The 23,914-nt window shown below is 49.0% G+C and overlaps 9 protein-coding genes across 9 annotated transcripts; 3 read left to right on the forward strand and 6 right to left on the reverse strand.

The window, feature by feature from the left end:
* Positions 1-17: 17 nt before the first annotated feature.
* On the reverse strand, positions 18-4,689 carry ASPBRDRAFT_118368 (uncharacterized protein; the record flags this gene model as incomplete). The annotated part of the gene is made up of 5 exons (XM_067617165.1): positions 18-714; positions 773-868; positions 938-1,381; positions 1,449-4,417; positions 4,480-4,689. The coding sequence occupies 5 exons, from the start codon at positions 4,687-4,689 to the stop codon at positions 18-20; spliced, it is 4,416 nt and encodes a 1,471-aa protein (XP_067482063.1).
* Positions 4,690-5,505: 816 nt separating this feature from the next.
* On the reverse strand, positions 5,506-7,219 carry ASPBRDRAFT_118487 (cytochrome P450; the record flags this gene model as incomplete). Its single annotated transcript, XM_067617178.1, has 2 exons — positions 5,506-6,859; positions 6,954-7,219. The coding sequence occupies 2 exons, from the start codon at positions 7,217-7,219 to the stop codon at positions 5,506-5,508; spliced, it is 1,620 nt and encodes a 539-aa protein (XP_067482064.1).
* Positions 7,220-8,280: 1,061 nt separating this feature from the next.
* ASPBRDRAFT_193509 (HET domain-containing protein) lies at positions 8,281-10,122 on the forward strand (the record flags this gene model as incomplete). The annotated part of the gene is made up of 1 exon (XM_067620630.1): positions 8,281-10,122. The coding sequence occupies one exon, from the start codon at positions 8,281-8,283 to the stop codon at positions 10,120-10,122; it is 1,842 nt and encodes a 613-aa protein (XP_067482065.1).
* Positions 10,123-11,188: 1,066 nt separating this feature from the next.
* On the reverse strand, positions 11,189-12,473 carry ASPBRDRAFT_193510 (cobalamin-independent methionine synthase II family protein; the record flags this gene model as incomplete). Its single annotated transcript, XM_067620631.1, has 2 exons — positions 11,189-12,156; positions 12,215-12,473. The coding sequence occupies 2 exons, from the start codon at positions 12,471-12,473 to the stop codon at positions 11,189-11,191; spliced, it is 1,227 nt and encodes a 408-aa protein (XP_067482066.1).
* A 466-nt stretch (positions 12,474-12,939) lies between these two features.
* ASPBRDRAFT_193511 (ceramidase) lies at positions 12,940-14,144 on the reverse strand (the record flags this gene model as incomplete). Its single annotated transcript, XM_067620632.1, has 7 exons — positions 12,940-13,123; positions 13,198-13,315; positions 13,370-13,654; positions 13,722-13,865; positions 13,915-13,975; positions 14,041-14,053; positions 14,098-14,144. The coding sequence occupies 7 exons, from the start codon at positions 14,142-14,144 to the stop codon at positions 12,940-12,942; spliced, it is 852 nt and encodes a 283-aa protein (XP_067482067.1).
* Positions 14,145-15,146: 1,002 nt separating this feature from the next.
* On the forward strand, positions 15,147-16,856 carry ASPBRDRAFT_27815 (uncharacterized protein; the record flags this gene model as incomplete). The annotated part of the gene is made up of 3 exons (XM_067622438.1): positions 15,147-15,924; positions 16,020-16,337; positions 16,438-16,856. The coding sequence occupies 3 exons, from the start codon at positions 15,147-15,149 to the stop codon at positions 16,854-16,856; spliced, it is 1,515 nt and encodes a 504-aa protein (XP_067482068.1).
* Positions 16,857-17,180: 324 nt separating this feature from the next.
* ASPBRDRAFT_40041 (uncharacterized protein) lies at positions 17,181-18,734 on the reverse strand. The gene is made up of 2 exons (XM_067624264.1): positions 18,362-18,734; positions 17,181-18,306 (listed from the first exon to the last, which is right to left on the reverse strand). Exons 1-2 carry the CDS (start codon positions 18,634-18,636, stop codon positions 17,295-17,297), a joined length of 1,287 nt encoding a protein of 428 aa, XP_067482069.1. The 5' UTR covers positions 18,637-18,734; the 3' UTR covers positions 17,181-17,294.
* A 576-nt stretch (positions 18,735-19,310) lies between these two features.
* ASPBRDRAFT_63422 (DUF2985 domain-containing protein) lies at positions 19,311-20,172 on the forward strand (the record flags this gene model as incomplete). The annotated part of the gene is made up of 2 exons (XM_067628422.1): positions 19,311-19,401; positions 19,480-20,172. Coding segments are annotated over 2 exons (784 nt in total), but the record flags the coding sequence as incomplete, so codon positions are not given.
* A 447-nt stretch (positions 20,173-20,619) lies between these two features.
* ASPBRDRAFT_193515 (uncharacterized protein) lies at positions 20,620-23,583 on the reverse strand (the record flags this gene model as incomplete). Its single annotated transcript, XM_067620633.1, has 6 exons — positions 20,620-21,493; positions 21,555-21,905; positions 21,959-22,325; positions 22,388-22,545; positions 22,609-23,338; positions 23,415-23,583. 6 exons carry the CDS (start codon positions 23,581-23,583, stop codon positions 20,620-20,622), a joined length of 2,649 nt encoding a protein of 882 aa, XP_067482071.1.
* Positions 23,584-23,914: the final 331 nt, after the last annotated feature.

Raw genomic sequence — 23,914 nt, forward strand, 5'->3', positions numbered from 1 at the left:
CCCAGATCAGTGATATATTATTTACCATCCTGACTCGCTGCCACCAATAGCTCGCGAAAGCGGCTATTCTCCATCTGAGCCAACTCTATCGGATTGCCATCCTCAACTAGATGACCCGAGTCCAGCACAAGCACTCGGTCGAAATCCAAGACAACCTCCAGTCGATGAGAGATCATGATAATAGTGTATCCGGCAAATTCCCTATGGATAATTCTCCACAGAGTCCGTTCGGTTTGGAGATCAACACTAGAGCTCACTTCATCGAGCAGCAATATCCCCCCTCCTGACTCATCTCGGACTCCTGTTTTGCGAACGGTTGTGTGCAGGCCCGTCTCCGCCTGCTGCCGTGAGCGCGCCCGCCTCCTCAATACCGCACGGGCAATGCTGAGCAGTTGCTTCTGACCCTGGCTGAGATTGGCGGGTGAAAATCCTGTCTGTAGGCCGCCCTGTTTTTGGACCAAGGACCACAAGTCAAGGTCCCGCAGGATGGACTGGCATTCGTCCTCCGAGCACAAACCACAGGGATCGAGGTTTTCCTTGAAAGAGGTGCTGTCGGGAAGGAATATCACGTCCTGAGGTATGGCGATGATACGCTGGCGGAGAATGGAGCGATTGACCTGGTGTAATGGGACGTCGTCGATGGTGGTATTCTGTGCCGAAGACGGGATTGGGTCCAGCAAGCGGAGAAGAAGAAGAAGGAGAGATGACTTGCCACTATAATCGTCCTACGTTAGCGTATAATCTTCGGAAATGCATGTGTTTCAGTGCACACCTTCCACTACGACCACAGATGGCCACTTTTTCCCCGGGCTCAATAGTAAGGTTGAGCTCATGCAAGGCTAGGTTATGCGGCACGCTCTCGGAAGACCTGCGAAAAGCGTTTATTGCATTGTCAGAAAGGCTTTTGTTCCCAGAGTAGTGTCGACGTTGGACCTACCGGTAGGAAGCAGATACTCCATGCATCTGAACACGACCCTTACAGGGCCAGGATGGTGATGGTGTGATGCCCTCGGTGTCCGTTTCGGACGGTGTATTGTCGCGGAATGCCTTGAGCCGACTGACAGCTCCCATGGACGTCTCCAACTTTGCATAGCATTGCACAACCGACGTCATAAATTGCCCGAGCTGCATGAGGGTGAGCAAGCCGGAGCCCGTGAATCCTGTGCTCTTATGTAAGTGGGTTGAGAGTGCGACGGCAAGGACTGCTAATACTAGAACAAAAACGTTCAGTATAAACAACAACCAGCGCTGTATCATCGCAAGAAGATACGTGGGGCGTTGCGAAGTGTTCAATAACACCTGATTAATCCGGATCTGCTCATCTGTCCATCCAAATGCGCGTATGGTGGCAATGCCCCTACCAGTGTCAAGGAAATGCGCACTTGACAGCGAAGAAGCAGCAAATGATCAGTATCCCTTGTTTCAAGGAGATGGGACAAAAGACTTACTAGAGTGGGCTCTTGGCCTCCAGGTCCAGTAGGCGAATTTGGCGTGAGGTGCTCAGGTAGAAACGCTGCACCATATAGAGTATCATGGCGGCGAAAGGGTACGAAATCATAATATATGGAGATGTAGCCGCCAGGATACATGCCATACCGATGACCACGGCGACATCGGTGAAGAAATTAATAATGGAGCCTGGCAGCTCACCATCTATCAACGTCATATCTTGTGAGAAATGATTCGTGATCATTCCTAGATCAGTCTTCGTGAAAAACGCAAGGGGTGCTCTAGTCACTACACGCAGCGCCGACAGATGCAAAGCAGCTCCCGATCGGATAGCCATATAGTTCAGTCCCAGCAGCGTGGCAGTTGTTGAACCGAACAGAGCCAACACTTCGAATAGGGCGTACAGTCCAACCCAGAAACTCTTCGAATGTTTGGGGTGCGTTAACGCGATGTCGTCGGACCAGTACTGAAGCCAGATCGTGGGAAAGTTGTAGAACCCCCCATATGCCACGGTAGCTAGAAGGAAGGCAAACAAGGGGATTACAGGAACGTTTCTGAAATAATGACTGTACACTTTGATATCTCCATTTTTTCGCGCCAGATCGCCAACACTTTTCTGAGCAGCGACCTGGGTCCGAAGACTCTGAAGCGGCTTGGGGATTGCTGTATTGGCATGTGGTGGACGTATCGGCTTCGAGTTGATCTTGGAGTCCCCCGCTACAAGCTCTTGGATCCGGTCCAAACTGTTGGTATCGAGAGATTGCGAGCTCTTGTCATCGACTAGTCTCCCATTTGCATCCAGAACGATTATCTGATCCGCCGAGGGAAGTGGTCGAACAGAGTGAGTGCACAAGATTGCCGCTGTTCCTCTGCGTTTCAACAGCCCATGAGAGCCAAACACTCGATGAAAGATTTGCTCTTCGGTATCAGCGTCGAGGCCACTGAAGATGTCGTCAAGTATCAATAAGCTGCTTGGCGCATACAGAGCTCGGGCAAGAGACACCCGTAATTTCTGCCCACCGCTCATGCCGATGCCTTGGCTACCCACCAATGTATCATCCCCACTAGGCAACAAGGACAAATCGTGAGCCAGAAGACAGACATCAATAACTTCTGCATACCGTGTGGCGTCATATGGCGAAAAGCCGATGATATTCTCTCTGACCGTTTGGTTGAAAAGGAAAGGAGTCTGGTCGCAGTATCCGATTCCTCCCTCAAGAGTGTCTATCAGTACCTGACCCCGAGCTACAGGGGTTTCTCCTAGCAGACCTTTACACAGCGTTGACTTTCCAGAGGCGACCGGTCCAACCACCACGGTGAGGCTGGCTCGATGGACCTTCATGTTAATATTCTTCACCAGGCTTTCCTGATCCTCCTGCCATCCGAATTCGCCATCTATAACTTCAAGAATGGGGCCGCTCGGCGAGGGTGGGATAGCAGCTTTTGCCGGCCCAGATCCCTTGGTTGATATCCGATAGTCGAGTTGTGATGTTTCTTCCAGGAAGGCTTGAATACGGCCAAGACAGGTTAGTGCCGACATGAGCGGTGCCACCGATCGGAAGACATCACTCAACGGAATTGTCAAGAGCGTGAGATAGGCGATAGAAGTGAAAATCTTCAAAGTGCTTAGAGTACTCCCCGTGGCAGCTAGAGTTATCGGAGGAGCAAGAAGGTTGGGCAAGAAGGCAAGGAACAGCGCTCCGATTTGAAGTCGCCTGAATCCCCTGCCAACGTCTAGTTCGTGAAGGCGCAACTTTTGGACCGCTGCTTCGACAGGATCAACGAGCCCTGCGATCTTTAGGTGCTTCATAGATGCGATTACCGTGGCCGTGAGCCCCACGCGCTTTTGAATTTGCTCCATCCAGGCTTTTTGACGACCTCCAATGAACCGTCCAAGGATGGTAATAGATATGACCGATACAACGACAAGACAGATAGGGGCAATGAATGCAATCCCTAACTCTCGCTCAAGCAGCCAGCTGGCGAGTGCCACCTCGACCAGGTTGGCCCAGAACTCATGAAGGTTTAAAAATCCCTTGAGAATCCGTTCAATGTCTGTACTCATGAGAGTAATTGCACTCGACTTTCCAGCCACTTCCAGTCGAGATTCTGTCGTTTTCTGGAAGATAGCCGAACCGAGACAGGCGCGCGCCATGTAGAGACATCGCTCGTGGCAGTACCAGTACCAAGAGGTGGCTATCGCTATCCCAGAGTATATCAAGATTGTGGCCCCGATCAGTCCATACCCGAGATTGTTCGATTCTTCTGCCTTGTTCTCGAGAAAGTGGAGAACTGATTGAATAAGAAAGGCTTGACAGAAAGTAAAGCCCGTCACTGCAAGTCTGGGCCCGATCGGGAGGAGGAGGGAAACTAGCAAGGTCTTTGTCAAGACGATCACCAGGCCGTGCTTTTGACCGTGGGGCATCTGTCCTGCGTGCTTCATAAATCGTGCCTGCAGATGCCTCACATCCATATCCTTGTCTAGAGGGAAGAGATCGTCAAGACTGAGCACTTTCTTGTAGCCAGCCCAGAATAGTTGGTTCAGCCACGTGAAGGTGCTGAGACTGTAAAGGCCACTGGTCTCCTCAGGTCCGCATTCTTTGGCGTCTTTTGCCAGCCAGCGGGTCTTCTGACGGGATTCTAGGATAATCATGACAGCTTCTACCGAGACCGCCGCAGTGAATATCTTGGTGAAGATGCCATCTTGTTGTGATGAAGCAGCGAGCCACAATGTTCGACATTCTGCGATGTGCAGGAGCATGCAAAGGCAAAGATACGCATTGAGTAGGATGGAAGGGCGCTGCGATCGGTAGTGCTCGAGATGGGAGAGGGTGGTGATGCCGGCAGTGGCACCTAGGGTGAGGGCCTCTGACGAGATGAAGAAACTGGACAGCTGTAAATGGTCCGATTCGATGATGCTGAAAATCAGAAGGGAGACGTGGAGAGCGGCGTATGAGACGATGGCAGCCTGTGCACATATGAATCATGAACATTAGAGGATACGTCAAAGCTGTTAGATTGGAGACTGACCAGCTTGGTGACAAGAAACCAGTTCCCTGTTACCAGGACACGCTTTGGGACCAGGTAAGCAATTCGCGGGATTGAGAGACCGATGAAAATCGACGCAGGGATTATGGAGAAAAACAGTAGTTCAAACTTCAGCGTGAAGTCAAAATCATCTCGACATCGATTGACTACCGGTCCGAAAGAGGAGTCGGCAGCACATCGCGAGAATTCCATGACACCGAAAGGCCGATTGCGCTCTGCAATGACTAAGGCAACAGGATCGGACGAAAAAGGAGAATTCTGCTTCAAAACACAGAGCTTGCCTAGTCTCTGCAATGGCTTTCTGCAGTTCGATACTCATAAGGCCTTGGAGTGGGAGACGTGGTACTCCCTTGTGCCTCAACATGCGAGATAGTCACCATGACCTCCAAAGCGTGTGGGATGGGCACCAGCGGTAGCAAGTGCGACTGCGACTAGGCAGCAACGCCCCGGACGCCGCTTGTTCCGTTGTACTTCGCAAAGACGCACTAAAAGAACTAGATGACAAGCATAAAGTCCCGTAGATAGTCAGCCAGTGGGGAGTGTAAGCCGCCTAGTAGTCACCTAACTACGGAATAACTACCGGGATATCTGGCTGTTCTGTGGATACCGGTTGTGATCGGTCATTTGACGGGCTGATCTCAAACAGGGACATCCGTCCCGTAGGTCTTTTTTTTTTTTTTTTGGTGGGAAAGACCAGTCCAGAAGCAGTGGGGCCACCATTCGGATCAAAGGAGAAACGAGTCACGGCAAGGGAGGGAGTAGAAAGGAGAGATTAGTACCAAGAGTAGTACTACTACTGTGTGCATCGTGTCAAGCCTTCCTGATCCGCAAACTAACATGCCACCCACCAATAAGGGTCATCGTGTAAGGCTATAGTATCTGTTTCCGTAAGCACTAGTATAAGACAAAGCAGGGGTAGCCACTCCAAGAAGGGTGATGTGCGTGCGTAAGCGCGTAACCCACCCCGACAATGCATTTACCACAATCGTGCAATTCACCATTTCGCTACTACCAGCCTGCCAGAGAGGTAGCCTTGACAAGGAGCCCATTGGCCGGCCTGGCAGTTACTGTGCGGGTGAGCTTCATGCGTCTCTCGTCCAGAAGCCCGTCATCCTCCAATTGGAATTGAAACCGTCCCACCAAGGCAGCCAGCAAGATAGAAAACTCGGCCTTTGCGAACGATCGCCCGATACAGCTTCGGGGACCATGGAGGAATGTCAACGTAGCGTAATTGCTTTTGATACCAGCGTCTAACCACCGGTCAGGATTAAATTGCTGTGCGTCTGGGCCCCAGAGATGGGTGTCTCGATTGGTAGCCCGAGGGACCAGCACAATCTTGGTTCCTTTGGGGACAGGCTGGCCTAGAATATTCGTATCAATGGCCGCTTCGCGGAATGTAAGAGGCACCGGAGGGGCGTAGCGAAGCACCTCATCACATACGGCATTCAAGTAGGTCATTGTATCGATGCTGTCGCTTGTAAGATTGCTCCCAGGGTCATTGGGGCTAGGGAGCTTCTCGCGTATCTCGCGACGGAGGGCTGTCTGCACCTCGGGGTGGATACAAAGTAAGTATACAGCCCAGGTTATGGCCGTCGCAGTGGTCTCGTGACCCGCGGCTAAGAAGGTCATGAGCTGATCAATGAGAAGGGCTTCGCTGAACCCCCCATAGGAGAGTGCAACGTCGAGTATATCTCGATGCTGTGAGGTGCGATCATTGCGTTGACGCGTAGATTTCTGGCGGATCAGGTCGGCGCACACTGCACGGATTCTCCGGACTGCAGAGCGGATCTCCTCGTTGCGCCTCAATGGTAACCAATTTATCAACCAATTGGGTAAAAGAAGCCGTAGAGCAGCCAGCACGATATCTTGCTTAGAAGGCTTAAAGACCGATGCATAAGCCCGAACCAGGTCCGCGTTGGGATTGTGAACTGCTCCGAAGTCCTGGCCCATACCTGCGATCCCAATCATGTCAAGGGTTGCTCGATGGGACCATTCTGCAATATCAAGAACGCCAGTGTGCACAATGGAGCTCTCACTACTCGTGCAAGGCAGACGGTCGGTCATGGTAGTGATCACCTCGCATGATTTGTCCCAGAACACTCCATACAAGTTTTTGATGTGACGAAAAGAGAACGCAGGCGCAAGAATCTTCCTCTGGGCTCGATGCTCGTCTCCCTCCGCCAACAAGACCCCCACACCGAGTAGCTGTTTCAGTTCGTTGGCAAGCCATTTGGGCTTCTTGAAGTCGTAGCATTTTGTAGTCAAGACTTCTGCGAGAGCCTCGGTCGAAGTCACCAGCAGCCGATCGGAGTTCAACAGAGTGCGGTATCGTATCAAACCATTGTTTGGGATTTGATTCGCCCTGTGCGCTCCAGTAATTGTCAGCACCAACCGGGAATAGTGGGGGGAAGGGGGGGAGAGAGAAATATTCAGATGACAGGGACTACTCCACATACCAGTCACACTGGGGCTTTCCGCGGGGTTCGGTATAGAGTCGCAGACGTTGTTTCAATCCCCAGATCCCTCTATGCGGCGATGGCAGGTGTCGCAGGGGAGAAAAGAAATTGGGCCATACAATCCGACTCCATAGCACCCATGTCAAAAGGCCTAACAAGACAATTTGGCACCAAGTACCTGAGGTGATCGTTGTCCCTATCGTGGTGTGGGAGTCGGAGAATAGGCCGACAGTAAGAGCAGCCGCTCCCGATATTAATTCGGACATGTGTATATATTGTCGAAGGTAGGAAAAGATAGTTCTCTACCCGCGGATAGCAATCTGAGAGAGAATTTTGTGCGTCGTTGAATGGTTTCTCTCTGCTCGGTGCAAAAGAAAGAAAGGTTTCTGGTCGGTGTATGTTTGGACGTGCTGGGTGATTTCCACCCCATTTTAGCGCCAATCCGCGTGCCTGCCTTAACTGCTGCGGTTATGGACAGGAGCCATGGACGGTTGAACAACACCTCGCACCAGGCGCGTCCGTAAAATTCCTGTTCAATACCGTATAGATATAAGGCAAATGAGGAATATACAGCTCAGCGATTTTTCTTGGCTGGGATAGTAAGTCACGATGAGAGTGTTCAAGACGGAATATCTAGAATTTCGATACAGTTTCCCTGTTTGGCTTGATAAACTGTACTAAAGCTGAAACATACTTTATTGATGGCGATGGTCTCAATGGTATTTTCAATTCCACTGTATTTTTGCCGACATATTTAATGTACTGATACATACTCTAACCGTGCTGGTGGCGTCGTACGTGACTCCTCCTTGAATATGTTCCTGAAAGCAGCCTTATACAACGTAGCCTGCGTAGCGTAATATGTATGCAATGTAGCGTAATAAGCTAACAATCCTGATCTGTCCAACGAACGGGCAGTGAGAAATACCTGGCGTGCAAATCCAGAGATCTCTCTATTGTGTCTCCGGTGGCAGGTGTGTGCTTATGAAGAGGAGCTGATGCTCATATTATCTCATCTCGGATTTACCATGTTCAGAAAGTAGGACCACATGTTAAACGAGGATGTAGTATGGATTGATCTGGCCTAAGAAGTAGTGTTGTTATTAGTTAAAGCCTGCTTGAAAAGGTTGAGCTATAACCCGTTGTTTATTTGCTATACGAGGTGCCAGTTGTGACTGGTCTGTTAGAAATGATAAGCGCGGCCAGTGCATGAATCACGTGGCGATCAAGCATGCATGGCGGGGTATTGAAATGAAAACGAAACGCAGCCTTGCTGCTTAGATTTCCGCTTTCTCCTTCTATCTTCAAAGAATCGAGTCTTCTCACAATGCCAATATCCTACGCCCCACTCCATCCCCACAAAGATGAGATTCGACTTTTTAGACTCTTCCCATGTGCTGATGAGAAAAGCGTGGTGCAGGGGTCACTGGAAGTAGTACCTCTTGATGAAGCCCCAGATTTCGAGGCTCTTTCCTATACGTGGGGTGATGTTACTGTGACTGCAGATATCACCGTTGAAGGCTGCATAGTGGGAATACCAACGAATCTGGAGGCCTGTTTACGCGCACTCCGCCATCCCACACAGGAACGTGTGTGCTGGATTGACTATCTCTGTATAAACCAGATGGATATTACTGGAGAAAAGGAGCGTCAAATCCTTTTAATGGGCCGGATCTATACAAGTGCAAGCGGGGTGATTGCCTGGCTGGGTGAGTCAAATCCAGACATGGAAGAGGCTGTTGCCTACTTCAATGCTCGCCAGGGGGAACAGACGGGGAAAAGCGCCTACTGGCATGAAATTTGGGGAAAGGACACATTATCAATTGAGGAAGAACAGGAGAAATATCTTGCAATGATCAGTGCCTCAATCGGCAATCTGGATATATTGTCGGCGCCTTACTGGCAACGGTTATGGACCTTCCAGGAATGGCATTTGCCGAAAGAGAAACCAATCTGTATGAGCGGTAGGATTACCTTTCGCATGGAAAACTTGCTTCAGTCGGGTGTCTATTGCCATCCCCCAGAGAGTGATTGGATCAACGTCGTTCGTCAAGGATTGAACGATGACACGAAAGCAAATTTCGCAGCGATAGAACAACGCCTAGAAGTCTACAGAGAGAAGAAGTTACGGCCATTCCTCGGCAGTATACCGGAAGATATCGTTGAGCAGAGAATATTTCGCCCCGATCCGAATTCTGCCCCAGAGTGTGGTATTGGGGATCTGCTATCAGCCACTTTGCATCGCAAATGCACTCAGCCTCTGGACAGAATATACGCACTATATTCCATGACGCCCCAGGCCCGGGAAAAATATCCCCCAAACTATGCAAAACCACTGAATCAAGTCATGCATGAAACAACTGCCTATATCATCAACTATGAGAAGGACTGGAAAATATTTGAGAACTTTGATTTCAGCAAGGACGAGTCCTCGCCCTCGTGGGTATTAGACTTTGCCACAATGAGCCAAGAACGTCGTCTACACATGCGCAATGCCTACTACAAACACCACCTGCCCGAAACAGCTCTGTTAGGGGTAGAAGAAGGCCATTTGCCGACTGTTGCAGACGATCTCAGTACCTTGCATCTTCACTGCCAGCCGGTCGGTGCAATTTTGGACCGTATATACCAATTGTCTGACCAACTAGCAACCATGTTGGCCGAAATTCAGGTTATTGCTAACGTATTCAAGAAGGCGAATAGGAGCAGCTATGACCTTGGTGGTTTAGCGGAGACATGGCTTAGGGCATGTTATAACTATACGGATTCGCATGACTCATTCTCCTTTGAGTTCTTCGTTGAACTGATGGAGAAGGATCTGGTGGAGAGTAAGAAAGATTTCTGTGACGCAGCTGGAGATCTCCTTGTGCCGGTAGTGGAGAAATTTTCAGCTCTCACTGGAAAGTACTTTTTCGTCGTTACAACAGGCGTCGGGTACGATACCATTGGGATCGCAGATTGTGAGGTTAAACATAAGGATGCTCTCATGATCGCATCTGGGATATCTCAGGTATTGATCATGCGAAGGTGCCCGGAATCAGAAAACGATGAGTGTCGGATCGTCGGGAGGGCATTTGTGGAGGGACTCTTCAGTCCTCCCGGATCTGAGCCAACTCCACTTGTGAATGATCTGAAAAGCTGGGATTTAAGACGTGTTGCTGTTCGATAGTGCCAATTTTATAGATGACATAAGCTTTTCTGTCGTTCATAGGGTGAGCGACCCTTAGTAACAAGTATCCCATAGCAGCTGGTGCCGACGGCGTGCCGTGCTACTTACTATGGGACTGCATCTCTGGGCTGGAGGAAACTACAGCAGAATAACAAATTTACCATACCTAGTACTTGTAATTCCCCTTACATGCCCTATACCTGCTAATCAGACTATCCTGGAAAATATTTCTTGATCATTTAGGGCTGGTACTTTGAATATCTTCAATTTCATTCTTACAGTCTCTAGCGTGTACTTTTCTTTCTTCTCACCTCAAGGGAGACTTGTGACTACCACAAATTTTACTCTTATATCAGACAAGCAGGCTTGTTTGTTGGTTTATCAGTTTATTTTACACTTTCTCTGTTTCGGTGCCTTGCGTGCTGAACGGCTGATCCTGCCATTTTATGTCCTTGATGACCGGACAACAACAATTGCTGAGCCACTAGGCGGGAGTCTTTTGCTCTTCTACACAGGTTATGTAGTCAACTGAAGTAATACTAAGAAAGGGAATCTAATAAAACTGGATAATGTTACAACAGACACCACAAATGTGCAACTCATCGGTAAGCTACTTACGCTGCTGTCTGGCTTACCTCTTTACCTTCCAATTCATAATCATGCCCACAATGGGCCAAATCAATACAGCCGCCAGCTGAGCAACCAGTCAATCAAGGAAGTGTCTCTCGGACTAGGACCGCGCATGCTATTCAGAAGGAACCGCGTCTCTAAATCCGTTGGGATAAAGTAAGATCCGAGTCAAGCCCTGCAAGGATCTGCGAGCCACATCCTACTAGTGTTATCCAGCAACTGACTGTCATATGACTACAACATATAATTGAACGCTTCTCGTCCTAATCTCATCAATTGCGCCTACCGATGCACCCTTCACTACACCCATATGTACATCATCTTGTCACATGCTGATTTGATACGTCTGTTAAATACATAGCTCATTTCACATCATCAGATTCCCTCACTGTTCGAATGTTAGAAAATAACACCCGTTTCAATCACGTCTTTAGGTTCAGGGCTGTCCCCAGATCTCATCTGCAATCTGCCTGGTCAAACCCAACTTCTTCTTCTCATCCTCCAGGCTCAGAGGGTATCCGCTCTCGTGAGTACTGAAACCGCACTGAGGGCTGACGCAGATACGCTTCAAGGCCTCCTCGCGAGTCTCGCCACTACCGGCGCTGACGAAGTCGGCAGCCTTGTAGATCCGCTCCTTCATCGCTTCCTTGTCCTCCAGCTCGCGGAGCTTCGTGCTGATGACACCGACAACAACGTTCTTGTTCTTGGGCAAGAACTTGAGGGGCTCGAAACCACCAGCACGCTCGGTGTCGTACTCAAGGTAGAAGGTGTTGACGTTCAGGTTCTCGAACAGCTTCTTGGCGATGATGTCATAGGATCCTTCGGCGAAGTGTCTGCCTCCGATGAAGTTACCACGGCAAAGGTGGATACCGGTGTGCATGTCAGCAGGGATCTTGCTCAGAGAGTCGTTGTACAGCTTGATGTAGGCGTCAAGCAGATCCTCAACCGTGCCAATGTTATCCTTGTCTTCCTCCCAGCCCTGGCGGAAGGCCTTGGAGCAGAAGTACGCCATGCCCGGGTCATCGAACTGAACGTTTCTCAGTCCAGCCATGTACAGGGCATCCAGCTCCGCCTGGTACACCTTGGCGACATCCTGGAAGTACTCCTCATCGTTGGCATACGCCTCAGGAGTGTAAGCCTTGCCCTGCTTGTAGCGCATGTGGAACCAGGCGGGGGTGATCATGGTCAGCTTGATGGTGTGCCATTCACTCTCCGGCAAGGCCTGCTGAACCAGCTTCAATTCGTGCAGGTTGGACACCGACTTCTCGGGGTTCCAGGAAAGCTTGGTTCCCGCGATCACCGAGTCACCAGGCATGACCTTGCGGTCCTTCTCGATCAGACTGACCACGTCCGGGTGGTAAAGTCTGAACATGGAAGCTTCAGCATCCTGAAGACGGATTGTGCCTGATACTTTTATCAGTGATACGTTCAACGACAATGAAATCAGGACGATGAACCATACCCTCAAACTCATCCCACATCTGTCCCCAGAAACGTGTCCGGTTGAATTCACCAGAAGTGACAGCCTTGTAACCCAGGTCCCGCTGGAGCTTGACCACATCACGAACAGCCTCCTCCTCCACGGCATGCAGACCAGCAGCCTCTTCCGAGATGCCGGTATCGCGAATCTTCTCGCGCACCGCAAGCAAGCTCTCGGGACGGAGCAAGGAGCCCATATGTTCGGCCCGGAAGGGCGGGGCACTGTGCAACTGGTTGGCCATTGCGTCTATTCTGATTGTCTCGGTTCTCTCCAAAACAACTATGGAATTGGGATTGGAAAATTCTGGCTGGCAAGAGTTCGAAGCCTTTTAGACGGGCAGGCGGGGCGCCGCACCGGCAATGCCAATTGCCGGCGGGGTGCAGTTGCGGGGTGCAGCTTGTGGGGATCCAATCACGTACAGTTGACTGACTCAATGCTTCATTGCCCATTGGAAGGGGTGGATCGTGTGTGACAAACTCTGGTTCCTTCATTGGCGGGATGTTATTCCGGTGCAAGCTTATCTCCTATCTCGGATCTTCAATCATTTTTATGACTGTGAAAATGCTCACAGCTCACGAATACCGTTGTAGCTTGAGTGGTTGAAGAACCAGAGCTCAAGTTTGGTTCAGCTTCATATCAGATGCTTGTTTCTACCTCCAAGATCTCTCCTCCATCTCCGGCCTCATCCCTCCATATAGAGACCCGCCTCACTCTATCTTTAGCTCTGACCGAGCACCCACTGCTAAATCTTTTCCCGCAAAGATAGACCGAGCAGCCCAAGATGCAGGCCAAGCAAAGGATCCCTCAATAGTCTCGACATCCTCCCCAGACACCAAGTGATCAATCACCGCAATGAATATATAAGCGCCAACTCCGGTGCAGATATGCCACCTGTTCATACCATCGTTAGCACAGCTCCTCAGACCAGTCATGCTGAAGGTCAGATAAAGTAAACTTCTACATACCATCCATGTAACTCCAGTAAAAAAGCCCACGGCAGACCAATAGCCGCCCGCGAGCTCCTTAACCATCCGCATATCCACCCATCAACTAGCCAGACCAGGAACCCGAATTCGAATATAGCTTTTGCAATTAGTAAATTTAGATATATAGGGAAAGAGATAAGGGTCGTCTTACCAGCTCCAAACCTCACCATACCCCAGATCTGCCTTCGAGCAAGAGAATCCTTAGGTGTTCGGGTAGTGATTAGCTGCATTGTACGAACTCCAATGATGGTCACGCTGACCACGAAAGTGATGGAATGGAGGATGAGCTCATCTGTTAGTACGTGGAGCGTCACGAGTCCCAGAAGAGATGTGCTTAGCAGAATTGCCAAGATAGTCGAGGTTCTACGACTAGTGTTCACAGTCATGATGCGGTGGAGGACTGGAGTTGTGGTGAGGAGCATGGATACGTCGTCCACTGTTTAAGAGACTAAGTAAACATCATTCCTAAGACTAGTAATGGAAGGAAGTGTAATTTGACGTACTCATCTGAGTATGGTACTTGAGGTTCATATGGAAAGCGGCGGAGGCGATACCAACGCCCATTAAGCCCAAGTAGGGTAGGGCGCGGAAGATATCATTATTTGATTGTCGACGTAGATGGTTAATTCCGTATATTGCGTAGATAACTAAACTGTTTATTAGTTTTGTTTCTAGAAGCGGCAGATCGCGACGTACTGTACACAAGATTGGTTAATGTGTTGATAAACTCGGCAATGTATCTGGTCACCACATAGTCCTATATTATATAAGTTACTGAGCTTTAGCGTGCTGATAGCTTTGCTTTGAGAAGCAGCTATTTACCTCCTCGCAGAAACTTTGACATGTTAGCTCAGACTCCATGAAGGACTTCGTACTAACTTGGCATGTGAAGTAGTTGGGCCCCAAAAGGGACTTTCCGAGGCCATAGTAGGATTTTATGGCAAGTATAGTGATTAGAAAGTGGCAGATATCGGGGAGCTCTGGCTAGTTATACGTCGTTATTAGTCATTTCCTCCCGGTTAGGCACCAGCAAAGTGGCTTATGTATCATGCAAGCTGTCAGCTACTATCCTTGTTCGCAGGATTATGGGCCCACAGTAGGAGTCGGATAGCGCTTTGATCCGTCTGGCCACCTTATTTTAGCCTCAGCCTCATTACTATTTTGGGAATGTAAGTGTGGCTCTGGCTAAATTACTTAGTAAGTATAGGGTTTCCATAGCACAAGTTTATGGAGACTCCGACCCATCTATCTATCATGCTTTAACGCTAAGCAGTGTCTCTACTGCAACTAACCTCTGCAAATTCGACCCTGTCTTACGTGAGCGTAGTGGTCTATTGACACGCTCCTTTAACACCCCGACTAGACATATATCTGCACGGAACGTATCAGGCAAACTGATTGTGGAATGATCAGAGGGTTGAGCAGTTTTGCGTCGGCGAGAGGCAAAGTCGATGGACAACCTGGCATCCTTCCACGATTAAGACAACCGTGCTTGCCATTCTATCGGAAAGACGCAGACCTCTACATAAGCGAAGTATGTGTCTGAACGAGTGACTCAAATCTTATTCCAAACACCCTTTTCTGGTACTGAGAAGAATTAAGGTGATGCATGCTATACAAGACAAAATCCCCTGGTAATGTGGAAGCTACCTATATTCCTCTAGGACAAACCAAGAGGACGAATGTGATAACATTAGTAGATTCAACTGTTGTGGCGAGATGGAAATCGCCAACCTACAGAATCGTATGTATAATCTCGTTCAACTCTTGCATTCTATCTTATAAGAAAGGTCGTTACTTCACATGGAGCAACATGGAGCAAAATACAGGCCTATATATCAAGGCTCTCGTTGAATCAGCCAGTGAACCATCTCGGCGCGCCGTCAACAAAGTTCGAAACAACTTGAACGCCACTACAACTCAGAACCATGAAGCCACTTCCCAGCGAGATAATCCATCTAATCGTCCTTTATTTGCGCGAAGACCATATCTCTGCCAAACGTCATCCAAATGTTGTTACTATTGGAGACCCCTTTGGCGATCTGCCACTAGTTTGGCGTCCACTATATCTTGCCCGATACTCGGTTGTTTCTCGTCAATGGCAGAGTGTTGTGGAATCCATTATCTGGAAAAGGATTTGCCTCCAAGGACACTTATGGGTGTCGCAACTTGTCACATACACTACAGGCGATGACTTTCGGTGTGCCAGGGTAGGCTATATTCGGCACATTCTCTGGCAGCCATTGATTGTTTTACCCCGTGTGACTGATCCTATTTATCACACAAACTCCAATGATGCTCTATATGAGTGGTATGATACACAGTACCACAATGCGCTCCGCCCCTTGTTTCTGGTGTTGCAGACTTGGGAAGAGCAACATCCGGGGCTCGAGCTGGTCTTCCGGGACTGGAGTCCTGCTTGTGGAGCCGTCAGACCTAGGATTACAGAGAATTCATCATTGAGGGATATCCTGATCGGAGATCGAGGGGTGCTCCCAGCTTGCCTAACAGCAACGCACCTCGAAGACTATCCTAGTCTACCATGCGTCAGATCGATTGGGGTGCTGGGGACATCCAGAAGTGTTGTCATGCTATCATCCTTTGGACTGATTTTTAAACGTCTCCCCAATGTGAGGCATGCATCCGCCCATGATGCTACATGGCTTAGTGTGACTACAGGTGATGGTCGTCGCTTGCTAAGACAAGGTATGCTTTTAATTAGTTAATTTTTTTTTGTCTATTTTTTTCTTTCGTTTCGTGAGAAATCGCCATACGCTAACCGACGTGCCTTTTGCATCTAGAAATGATTGACTTCATTCATTGTGTACCGCAATCGGTGGAGAGCCTGGAGCTTTCCGTTAAAGGTGATCGCGAATGCTCTCTTTGGTTACACGTAGATACTCGCAGCCAGCCAGTGACCTATCTTGATCCTAATGGACTGGATATTTTGTCCATCCGACTTCACACCCTGAGCATGCGGCTAGGGGAACTTACTCTAACCCATATACGGATCAGCAAGGCTCTGTTTTGGCCATCAACACAAGGCAGTACCAATGCTTCATACTGGCCAAATCTCGAACGGCTTCAAGTACTCAAGATGCCTCCATACAACATAGACGGTAAGTGCGCTGCGCTCGGTCTCATCTTCCAAACTTTCCCTTTCATTGCCTTTTTCGTGCTCTATAATTTTACCATATATCTTGACTAACTCAAGCACAGGGTCGCTATTACTTGGTCTTCGCGCTCCGCTAAGAGTTGAACAACTATTTCAGGGCTGGCTGTCAGACGATTTTTCAACGAACACGCCTACTGACCAGCGGGAATACATCAAAAGTGACCAAATGGGGGTACTCTATCAAGCCATGGGCCAGGCAGCACGGCACATGCCGCGACTGCAGATTATGCGACTCTCGCTTCTTCATTATCGTTATCGTACGGGGATAGAGAGTGGGGAATTTTTGGAGTTCAACCGAGGTAAGGACGCCCGGATTGCCCATCTAAGGATCAATACACAGTGGGGATATCAGATCGGGGAGGAGGTGATCTCCGCCTGGGGGTTGGAGGAAGAAACAGCCGAGCAGTTCCGTCGTACTATGGATGTTACCATGCCGTGGTATGTGGAGCCACGCGAGGATTAAGCAAGTAGCTGAATGGACTGAAGCTGTTTGGATGATGGATACGTCTTTAGGGTGTTAACTTGTTTGACAATAGATTGATATCTGAGCATTAAGTTATCACTATGCTATCTCTCCATCAGTTCAATTGCATTAACTTTGAGTAGTTTGATCCATTTATAGACCATTCCTCAGGCTCAGTAGTTGAGCAGGCATGAATCGACAGGAGGCAATATTAATGGACAACCTATTTTCTTCCACTTCTAATGACACCGTTCTTACCACCATTAACCTAGCTGGTTACCACTCTATCTCAGTCAGACTTCAATATTACATATATAAACACTAGCCCACTCTTATTATCATTAATAGAATAAATACTAATCCTTCTCAACTCGAACGCTATCAATCAAAACCAGTTTTATACATCGACAGTCTCTATATCCACTCCCCAAGGGATACTCATACCAGCCAACTCTCAATTTTCGCCACCGTATCAGCAATTAATCGATCATAGTATGCACCCAGAGGAAGAAACATGGACTGATGGGCGGTGATTTCATCCATGCCGTCAAGAGGTACCGAAACCCAGAGCTGTTTCTTGCGGGCTGTTTCTGGAACGTAGCAGAATAGTCGGCCTGGTGGTTTTGCATCTGAGCTGTTGCAGTTGTCTCGGTATTCACTTGAATTGTATGAGGTTGATGAAGTTTGTGTATCGATTGTGGTGAAAGAAGGTTTTGTGTCTAGCAGTGTATCGAATGAGCGGTTGTCTGTCCCTTTTCCTTGTATATCGGCTCGCGTATCAGGCACCACTAATGTAGAGACTTGTTCTTGTACACGAACTTCGTGTATTCGTGAAGTTCCGTGGCAGGTAGACTGTCCGTAATCATCACCATTGGTGGTATCGCTAAGCGGACAAGCAGTCGTATAATAATTGACAAAGCCCGTCCGTCCACCACCAGCTTCACCATCGCCCTTTGCCCACCGGCAAAGCCTCTTATGTCGCTTGACAAGCCCAAAGTAATCGTTCAAACATCCGACATGGTCATAATATGAGAAGACATACTGAAGGACCGACCGAGATAAATGACCCGAATGCTTTGCCAGAAAGTGTCGCGCCCCATTCCACCCTGTCCATTTCGTCTTGTTCACATCGTTGGTCAAGTTTGGGTCGAATGTCGGATCATCGTTTGTTATTCGGCTGTCGGTGGTACTCTGCGATGTCCGTCTACTGTCACTCTTTGCTTTCCGACGAAATAGCCTGCCGGCTGCTGTGGTGATGACGCGCGGATGGAGTCCAAGGAAAGGAGCATCAAAGGCCACTAGGCCGATGAATTTATTGTTCAGGTCACTGTTCGGAACATGGCCAGTGGTTGTGTCAGATTCCGCAAGTGCAACGTCTGCAGCGATGAGACCTCCGATGCTGTGACCGAGTAGTATGATATCCAAGTCTGGAGCCATGTGTGGTGCTAACCTGCGAGATGCTCGTTATACATGGTGATATCTATTGCAGTCTGGAGATTGCTTACCACCGGCGAATATCATCGCGGGCAACATGTATCGGTCCTCTGGTTTTGTAACGGGGGTATATCTTGGTGTATGTAATGTGGGTTTGAGCGAGCGAGGCCTTGAGCTGATCGTGGACAACCCTAGGGAAGTTGTAAAAGCTGTCCTCGGACCCTAGAAAGCCGTGGATGTATATCAGGAGTAATCTGCGCTTTCCTTCGTGTCTTGGGAATTCATCGGGACTATGAGAAGCGTTCCAGCGGGTGTTGTGAGCGAAGTTGTCAGAGGCGTGTTCCATTGTTGACTCCGTATGACCATTATCAGTGGGATAGTATGTAGGGAATTGCACTGGCAGCTATGTGGAAGCGAGGACAATTTCTGTTTGTCGCATACCGCTATGCGGTGGAAGCAATGAGCTGCTCCAGTAGAACTGGGCATGTCTACGGGAAAATACAAGTAGATAAGACAGTCGCAGATCCCACTATTTTTGAATAAGCAATGGGTGCGAATACGAAATAAAATTAGGTTTTCTCTTCCCTTTTCGTTGCCGTTCCAGAAAACGGAGGTAGCCGCCGGACCCACTCGTATTCGTATATGATCTAGGTAGACGCTTAAGATCAACCAGGGGCAAATCTACAACTTTTTTATGCCCTGATCGGCCACCCAACGACCTTGATTGTCTGGTACAGTTTAAAATGGTTACCTAAGAACGAAGTAATTGGTGGCTGGAACATTACCTCGCAGCCCTACACAGCCCACTCCGAACCTGGTAGCCTGGTAGTTAGTACGTTATGTTTACGCTCTTTAAAGTTTTCAGCAGGGCTATCCAAGATAAATTTTAGACTCTACTAGTCCCTGGGTCTGGTTAGGCTACTATATGCTGCTCCCAAACTAGATCGTTAGTATATATATAGACTACTAGGGATCCCTCGCTGCCCATCTTCCATGAGGATCGTCAACTGGTAGATCCGTCATGAATCAACAATCCTACTCTGTTATTGATCCCCAAGATGGGTCTCCACCATCATCTCTACGAAATGAGAAAGTCGAATCGGAAGTTGAGGTAAGCTCTACACCCTAAGTTACATCGCAGTCTACTGGAGATGGTCAATAAAGTGCACGACATTAACAAACGCGACAGCTCCCCGTCTCAAAAACAACAAAACTAAAAATCTGGTCAAAACAAGCATGGCACTGGATATGCACCCCCAAAGGCTTCCTCATCACCATCTACGGTCTAAACGTGGTAGCCTGGGGCGGGATGCTCTTCCTATTAATGTGCAACGCAGCCCCTGCCATGTGCCACCCCACCTGCAACGACTTATACTCGTCCCGCCGGATCTGGATCGAGATCACATCGCAAATTCTCAACGGGCTATTCTGCGTTCCGGGATTCGGACTCGCTCCGTGGAGAATCAGAAACCTTTACTGGTGGTGTTGCTGGCGGTTCGGCGGACGGCAGAAGAGTCGCGATGGTGTTGAACATTTGGCTAGGATATTCGAACCCTGGTGTCGTCTTCCTGTGTCTGGATCGGGAATCTGTGATGAGGATGTGGAAAAGTGTGGATCGGATAGGTCTGCTTCAACGAGCACGGTTGACCTCCCTCTCGCTGGTGCGCAGGCACCGGCGACATCTCCGTGGAAGATAGATCTGGTTGTATGGTGTGATATCTGGAATACGATATTTCAGGCATGTTTGGCGGGTTGCATGTGGGGAATGAATAGGTTTGACCGGCCTAGTTGGACTACCGGGTTGTTCGTTGCATTGGCCTGTGGTGTTTCTGGTGTTTCTGGGTACATGATCTTCCGTGAGACAAAGAAGGTTGGGAGATAGTATATAATGAACTTTTTGAATGTTTTATTATTTGATTCAGGGTTGTGCTTCAGCCTCTTTAACGATGCATGCCGTAGTAAAACATCTACAACTCAAGGAACCATGAGGCTGGCGTAGGGGAGTACTATATTCTTATACTGTTGGATTCCCAGAATATCCCAAGCTAGAGAAAGTGGGTACACTTGGAGCATTTCGGGGAAGTCCTAAGCAAGGCATCGGACTGTTGCTCATGCGATTTTGTGCCTGCATCATGCATATACAAGTTTATCAGTCAGAAAACTACCAAAGAAAGAAATAAAGAAAGGGAAAAATTACATATAATTAAATGAATACGTAAAGGAGAGGCAAGTAAATGAACAAGAATAAAAAGCACAGTACTCCCAGAAGAGAGATTGATAAAATCATCAACCTCGTCGCTAAAGAAGTCCTGGTATCAGATTATCACGTTCACCCTTTCTTGCCTTTGAAATTCTGTCGAAAAGTGGCCACGATATTGTTCGTCGCTGTATAGTAACCACTCTCCAGTATCCAGATTCCCTCATTGTGGCGCTGTTTGGCAATTAGCTTTCTGATATGCGAGTTACCTGCTGACCGTATACTCTGCATAATACCAGTCGCAGGGTATGCCATGAGGCCAAACATAGCAGAGCCGGCTTTCGCTGCCATATTAGTGACTCCTTTGCCCACTCCCTTGACCGTACCTTTGGCTCCCTCTTTTTGGTAACCCTGATATGGCTTCACAACAATATCGCTAACCGCCTCCGCCATGCCCCACGCAAATCCTTTCCCAGCAACAGCAAATCCGCTCTTGACATCAGTCACTGGACCGTGGTCTCGGGGAGTTTCACCGTATAGCCGAGGGGCATTGCGCAGTCCTTCAGCCAAAGCAAGGGGGAAGTCAACAAGCGTGCCTCTAACCATGGTAGGACCAACGTTGCCCAGACTTTTGCCAGATGCAGCGGCCATTTTACCAAGGAGCTTTCCTCTGCCAGTCTTCGATGGCTTTTTCGTGTGCGTATCCGCAGACGCTGTAGAAGCGTTACTACTAGCAACATCAGGACCCCATGGCTCCTCCTTGGAATTTGTCGAGACAGTATCACTAGATAACTTGTCTGGCAGATGTTCGACAGAGCGGGTAGACCTTATGCTTGAGGATTGATCTTCGCGCTCCTTTCGGTAATCCCGATACTCCAGGGCAGGCTTGTAGAAGGCCCCTAAAACAGAGTCGGCGACGTCGGTGGCTAGTCCAGCCACTGCAGACGCTCCGCCCGTGACGGGATCCCATCGGCGATTTTCAATGAAGATGGGGCGAATGGCATGCCTAAAAGAAATCATCAGAGGCTGAGCATGAATATGTAGAAAGGGGTATCCACTTGACGTACATTGTCAGGCTTTTTGCATCAATCAATCCCTTAGAAATCAGAACCTCTGCGGCAATTTTTGACAGCTTGAGTTTCGTACGGTGTTGGGAGAAAGACCACACCGCAGGTAGATCCGGATCTAGATCACACTGCAGAGACTTAAGTGGGAGGTTCCGATGGAATGAGGCAACCGCAGCCTTTACGCCTGCTTCTGATTGCATTTTGGCAGCGATAGCAACCGCTGACATGCGCGCTTGTTCGCTAAGGCAGTATTGAATTCCTTCGACCAGCTTATCAACCGTAAGCTCTTTATACGGGATAGGAGTAGGGCCAGCGCCTGCTGCTGCAACCATATCTCCCCAGAAGGGCTGACTGTTCAGTTGTTAGCAAGAGACTGTAATATATAGTCTTCTATCATCACTCACTCTCCAAAAAAAGGCACAACGATGGTGGGCTTGGATTTCCGTAACCCGCAAGCGGTCGTGCCCGCGCCTCCATGATGCACGACAGCTGCGACGCGGTCAAACAGCCATTCATGAGGGCAATCCCCGATGAAATAAATATTGCTGTCATGGTGCGTTCCGCCTAAGTTGGACCAGCCTTTGGATACGATCGCCCGTACACCTGCTGCACGTATAGCATTTAGGATAATGGTCGTAGTGGCTTCTGGATCTTCCAATACAATACTACCAAATCCAACATAGATTGGTGGTGGACCAGCAGCAAGAAAGGCCATCAAGTCTGCTGGAGGATCATATCTCGGGGCATCCCGGAAGAAGAAACCACAGACGTCTAAGGGAGGAGTGCTGTTAGCATAGACCGCATCTGATACAACAGGTTAAATGATAACTCACCGATATAAGAAGGCCAGTCTGACGGTTTGGGAACGAGCGCTGGTGACCAGCAGTATGTGAATGGTATCTTCAAGATTTCCGCAAGACGAGGCCCTTCAAACATAGCGATTTCTTCCAAACCAAGCCCTTTTCGCCAATGGTTAATCACATCGCCCATCCTAAAAGTGTCAATACACGTCCAGCAATCCCTGGGTCCTTTAACAATGCGCAGAATTACTTACCCCTGCCAAGTCAGCCAGTTAACCACACTGTAAGAAACAAAGTTCCGGAACCCTTGGTCTTCATCGCCACCACCCGTCAGGTTCGCCAAAGGATGAGGAAACGCCTTCGTATTGGTCCAAGGCATCGTAAACATCAAGTGTACCGGAATACTTAATGCCTGGGCGCAGTGGATATGGGCAAAGCTGGGAGGATTGGCAATAATTGCATCTGCTACAAATGGTCGCTGGGTCACCAGATCAGGCTCGATGCACGATTGCCAGCATCCGTCTAGCATCTCCCGGATCATGGCTCGTTTGCGCCCAATTTCACCAGCTTGTAAACTTCTCATGTTGGGAATCAGACCGGGATTTTTGACCATATATGCCATCAGTTCCTCGGGATCGCCTCCAATGGGGTAGAATTCCAGCCCTGAATTCCGCACGAAGGCTTCGAAGACATTATGAGTCGCCAGTCTCACACGATGTCCATATCGCTGCAGTTCATTTCCGAGGGCGATGAATGGTTGCACATCTCCTCGACTCCCTACCACCTGGATCACAATATTCAATCTGATCTTCCAGGACCTTTCGGGGTATGCCGGCGGAGATCCCAGACCTAGGTCATCTTGCGGTTCTATCTCGGAGTACTCGGGTGGTGGTGTCGTCGGTCGTGATGAATAATGAGAAGTGTATAGCTTGGAGAATCGTCGTACCAGTGGAGTGCTGTAGTCAATATCAATGCGCCCGTCACCTGCAAATGCATTAGCCCTTTATCCTTCAATCCCTTGGCTGGAATCCTCCCGTGACGGTAGACGAGAGATGCATACTTGTTATTTGAATGCCACTTTTGCGGTCGGCATTAATTGGCGTAGGGCGAATCATGACTGGATCAGCCGGCAACTCGAATACCCCCGGATGGTTGTCGCTGGCCATGGTAGGAGCCATAGCTGAATCCCCCGGCAGCTCGAATACCTCTGCATTTCTGTTGTTGGCCATGGGAATAACTGAAACGCAGAGAATGAAGTTGGACGCAGAATATCTCACAGAATATCAGCGTATTTACTTGAAGGCAATGCTGTGATGATCTAAGTTTTAGCTCCTCTAGAAATTAGGGTAATAAGGGGAAAACAGGGCTTAGTTGGGAATGCAGATCGGAGAAGTGGCGCATCTTGTAACCTTAAAAGTCAAACCGAATATACGAACACGAACGGGTCTTCCGACTGGACCATCCTCTCGGGATCCAACCGAAAGTGGCCTCCTCTGGTTGACCCAAATTCTATCTTCGTCAGTCCCTCGAGGAGCCTTCTCGATACAGCTACCCTGGGTC

This window comes from Aspergillus brasiliensis (genome assembly GCF_001889945.1).
Source record: "Aspergillus brasiliensis CBS 101740 unplaced genomic scaffold ASPBRscaffold_3, whole genome shotgun sequence".
Classification (NCBI taxonomy): Eukaryota; Fungi; Ascomycota; class Eurotiomycetes; order Eurotiales; family Aspergillaceae; genus Aspergillus; species Aspergillus brasiliensis.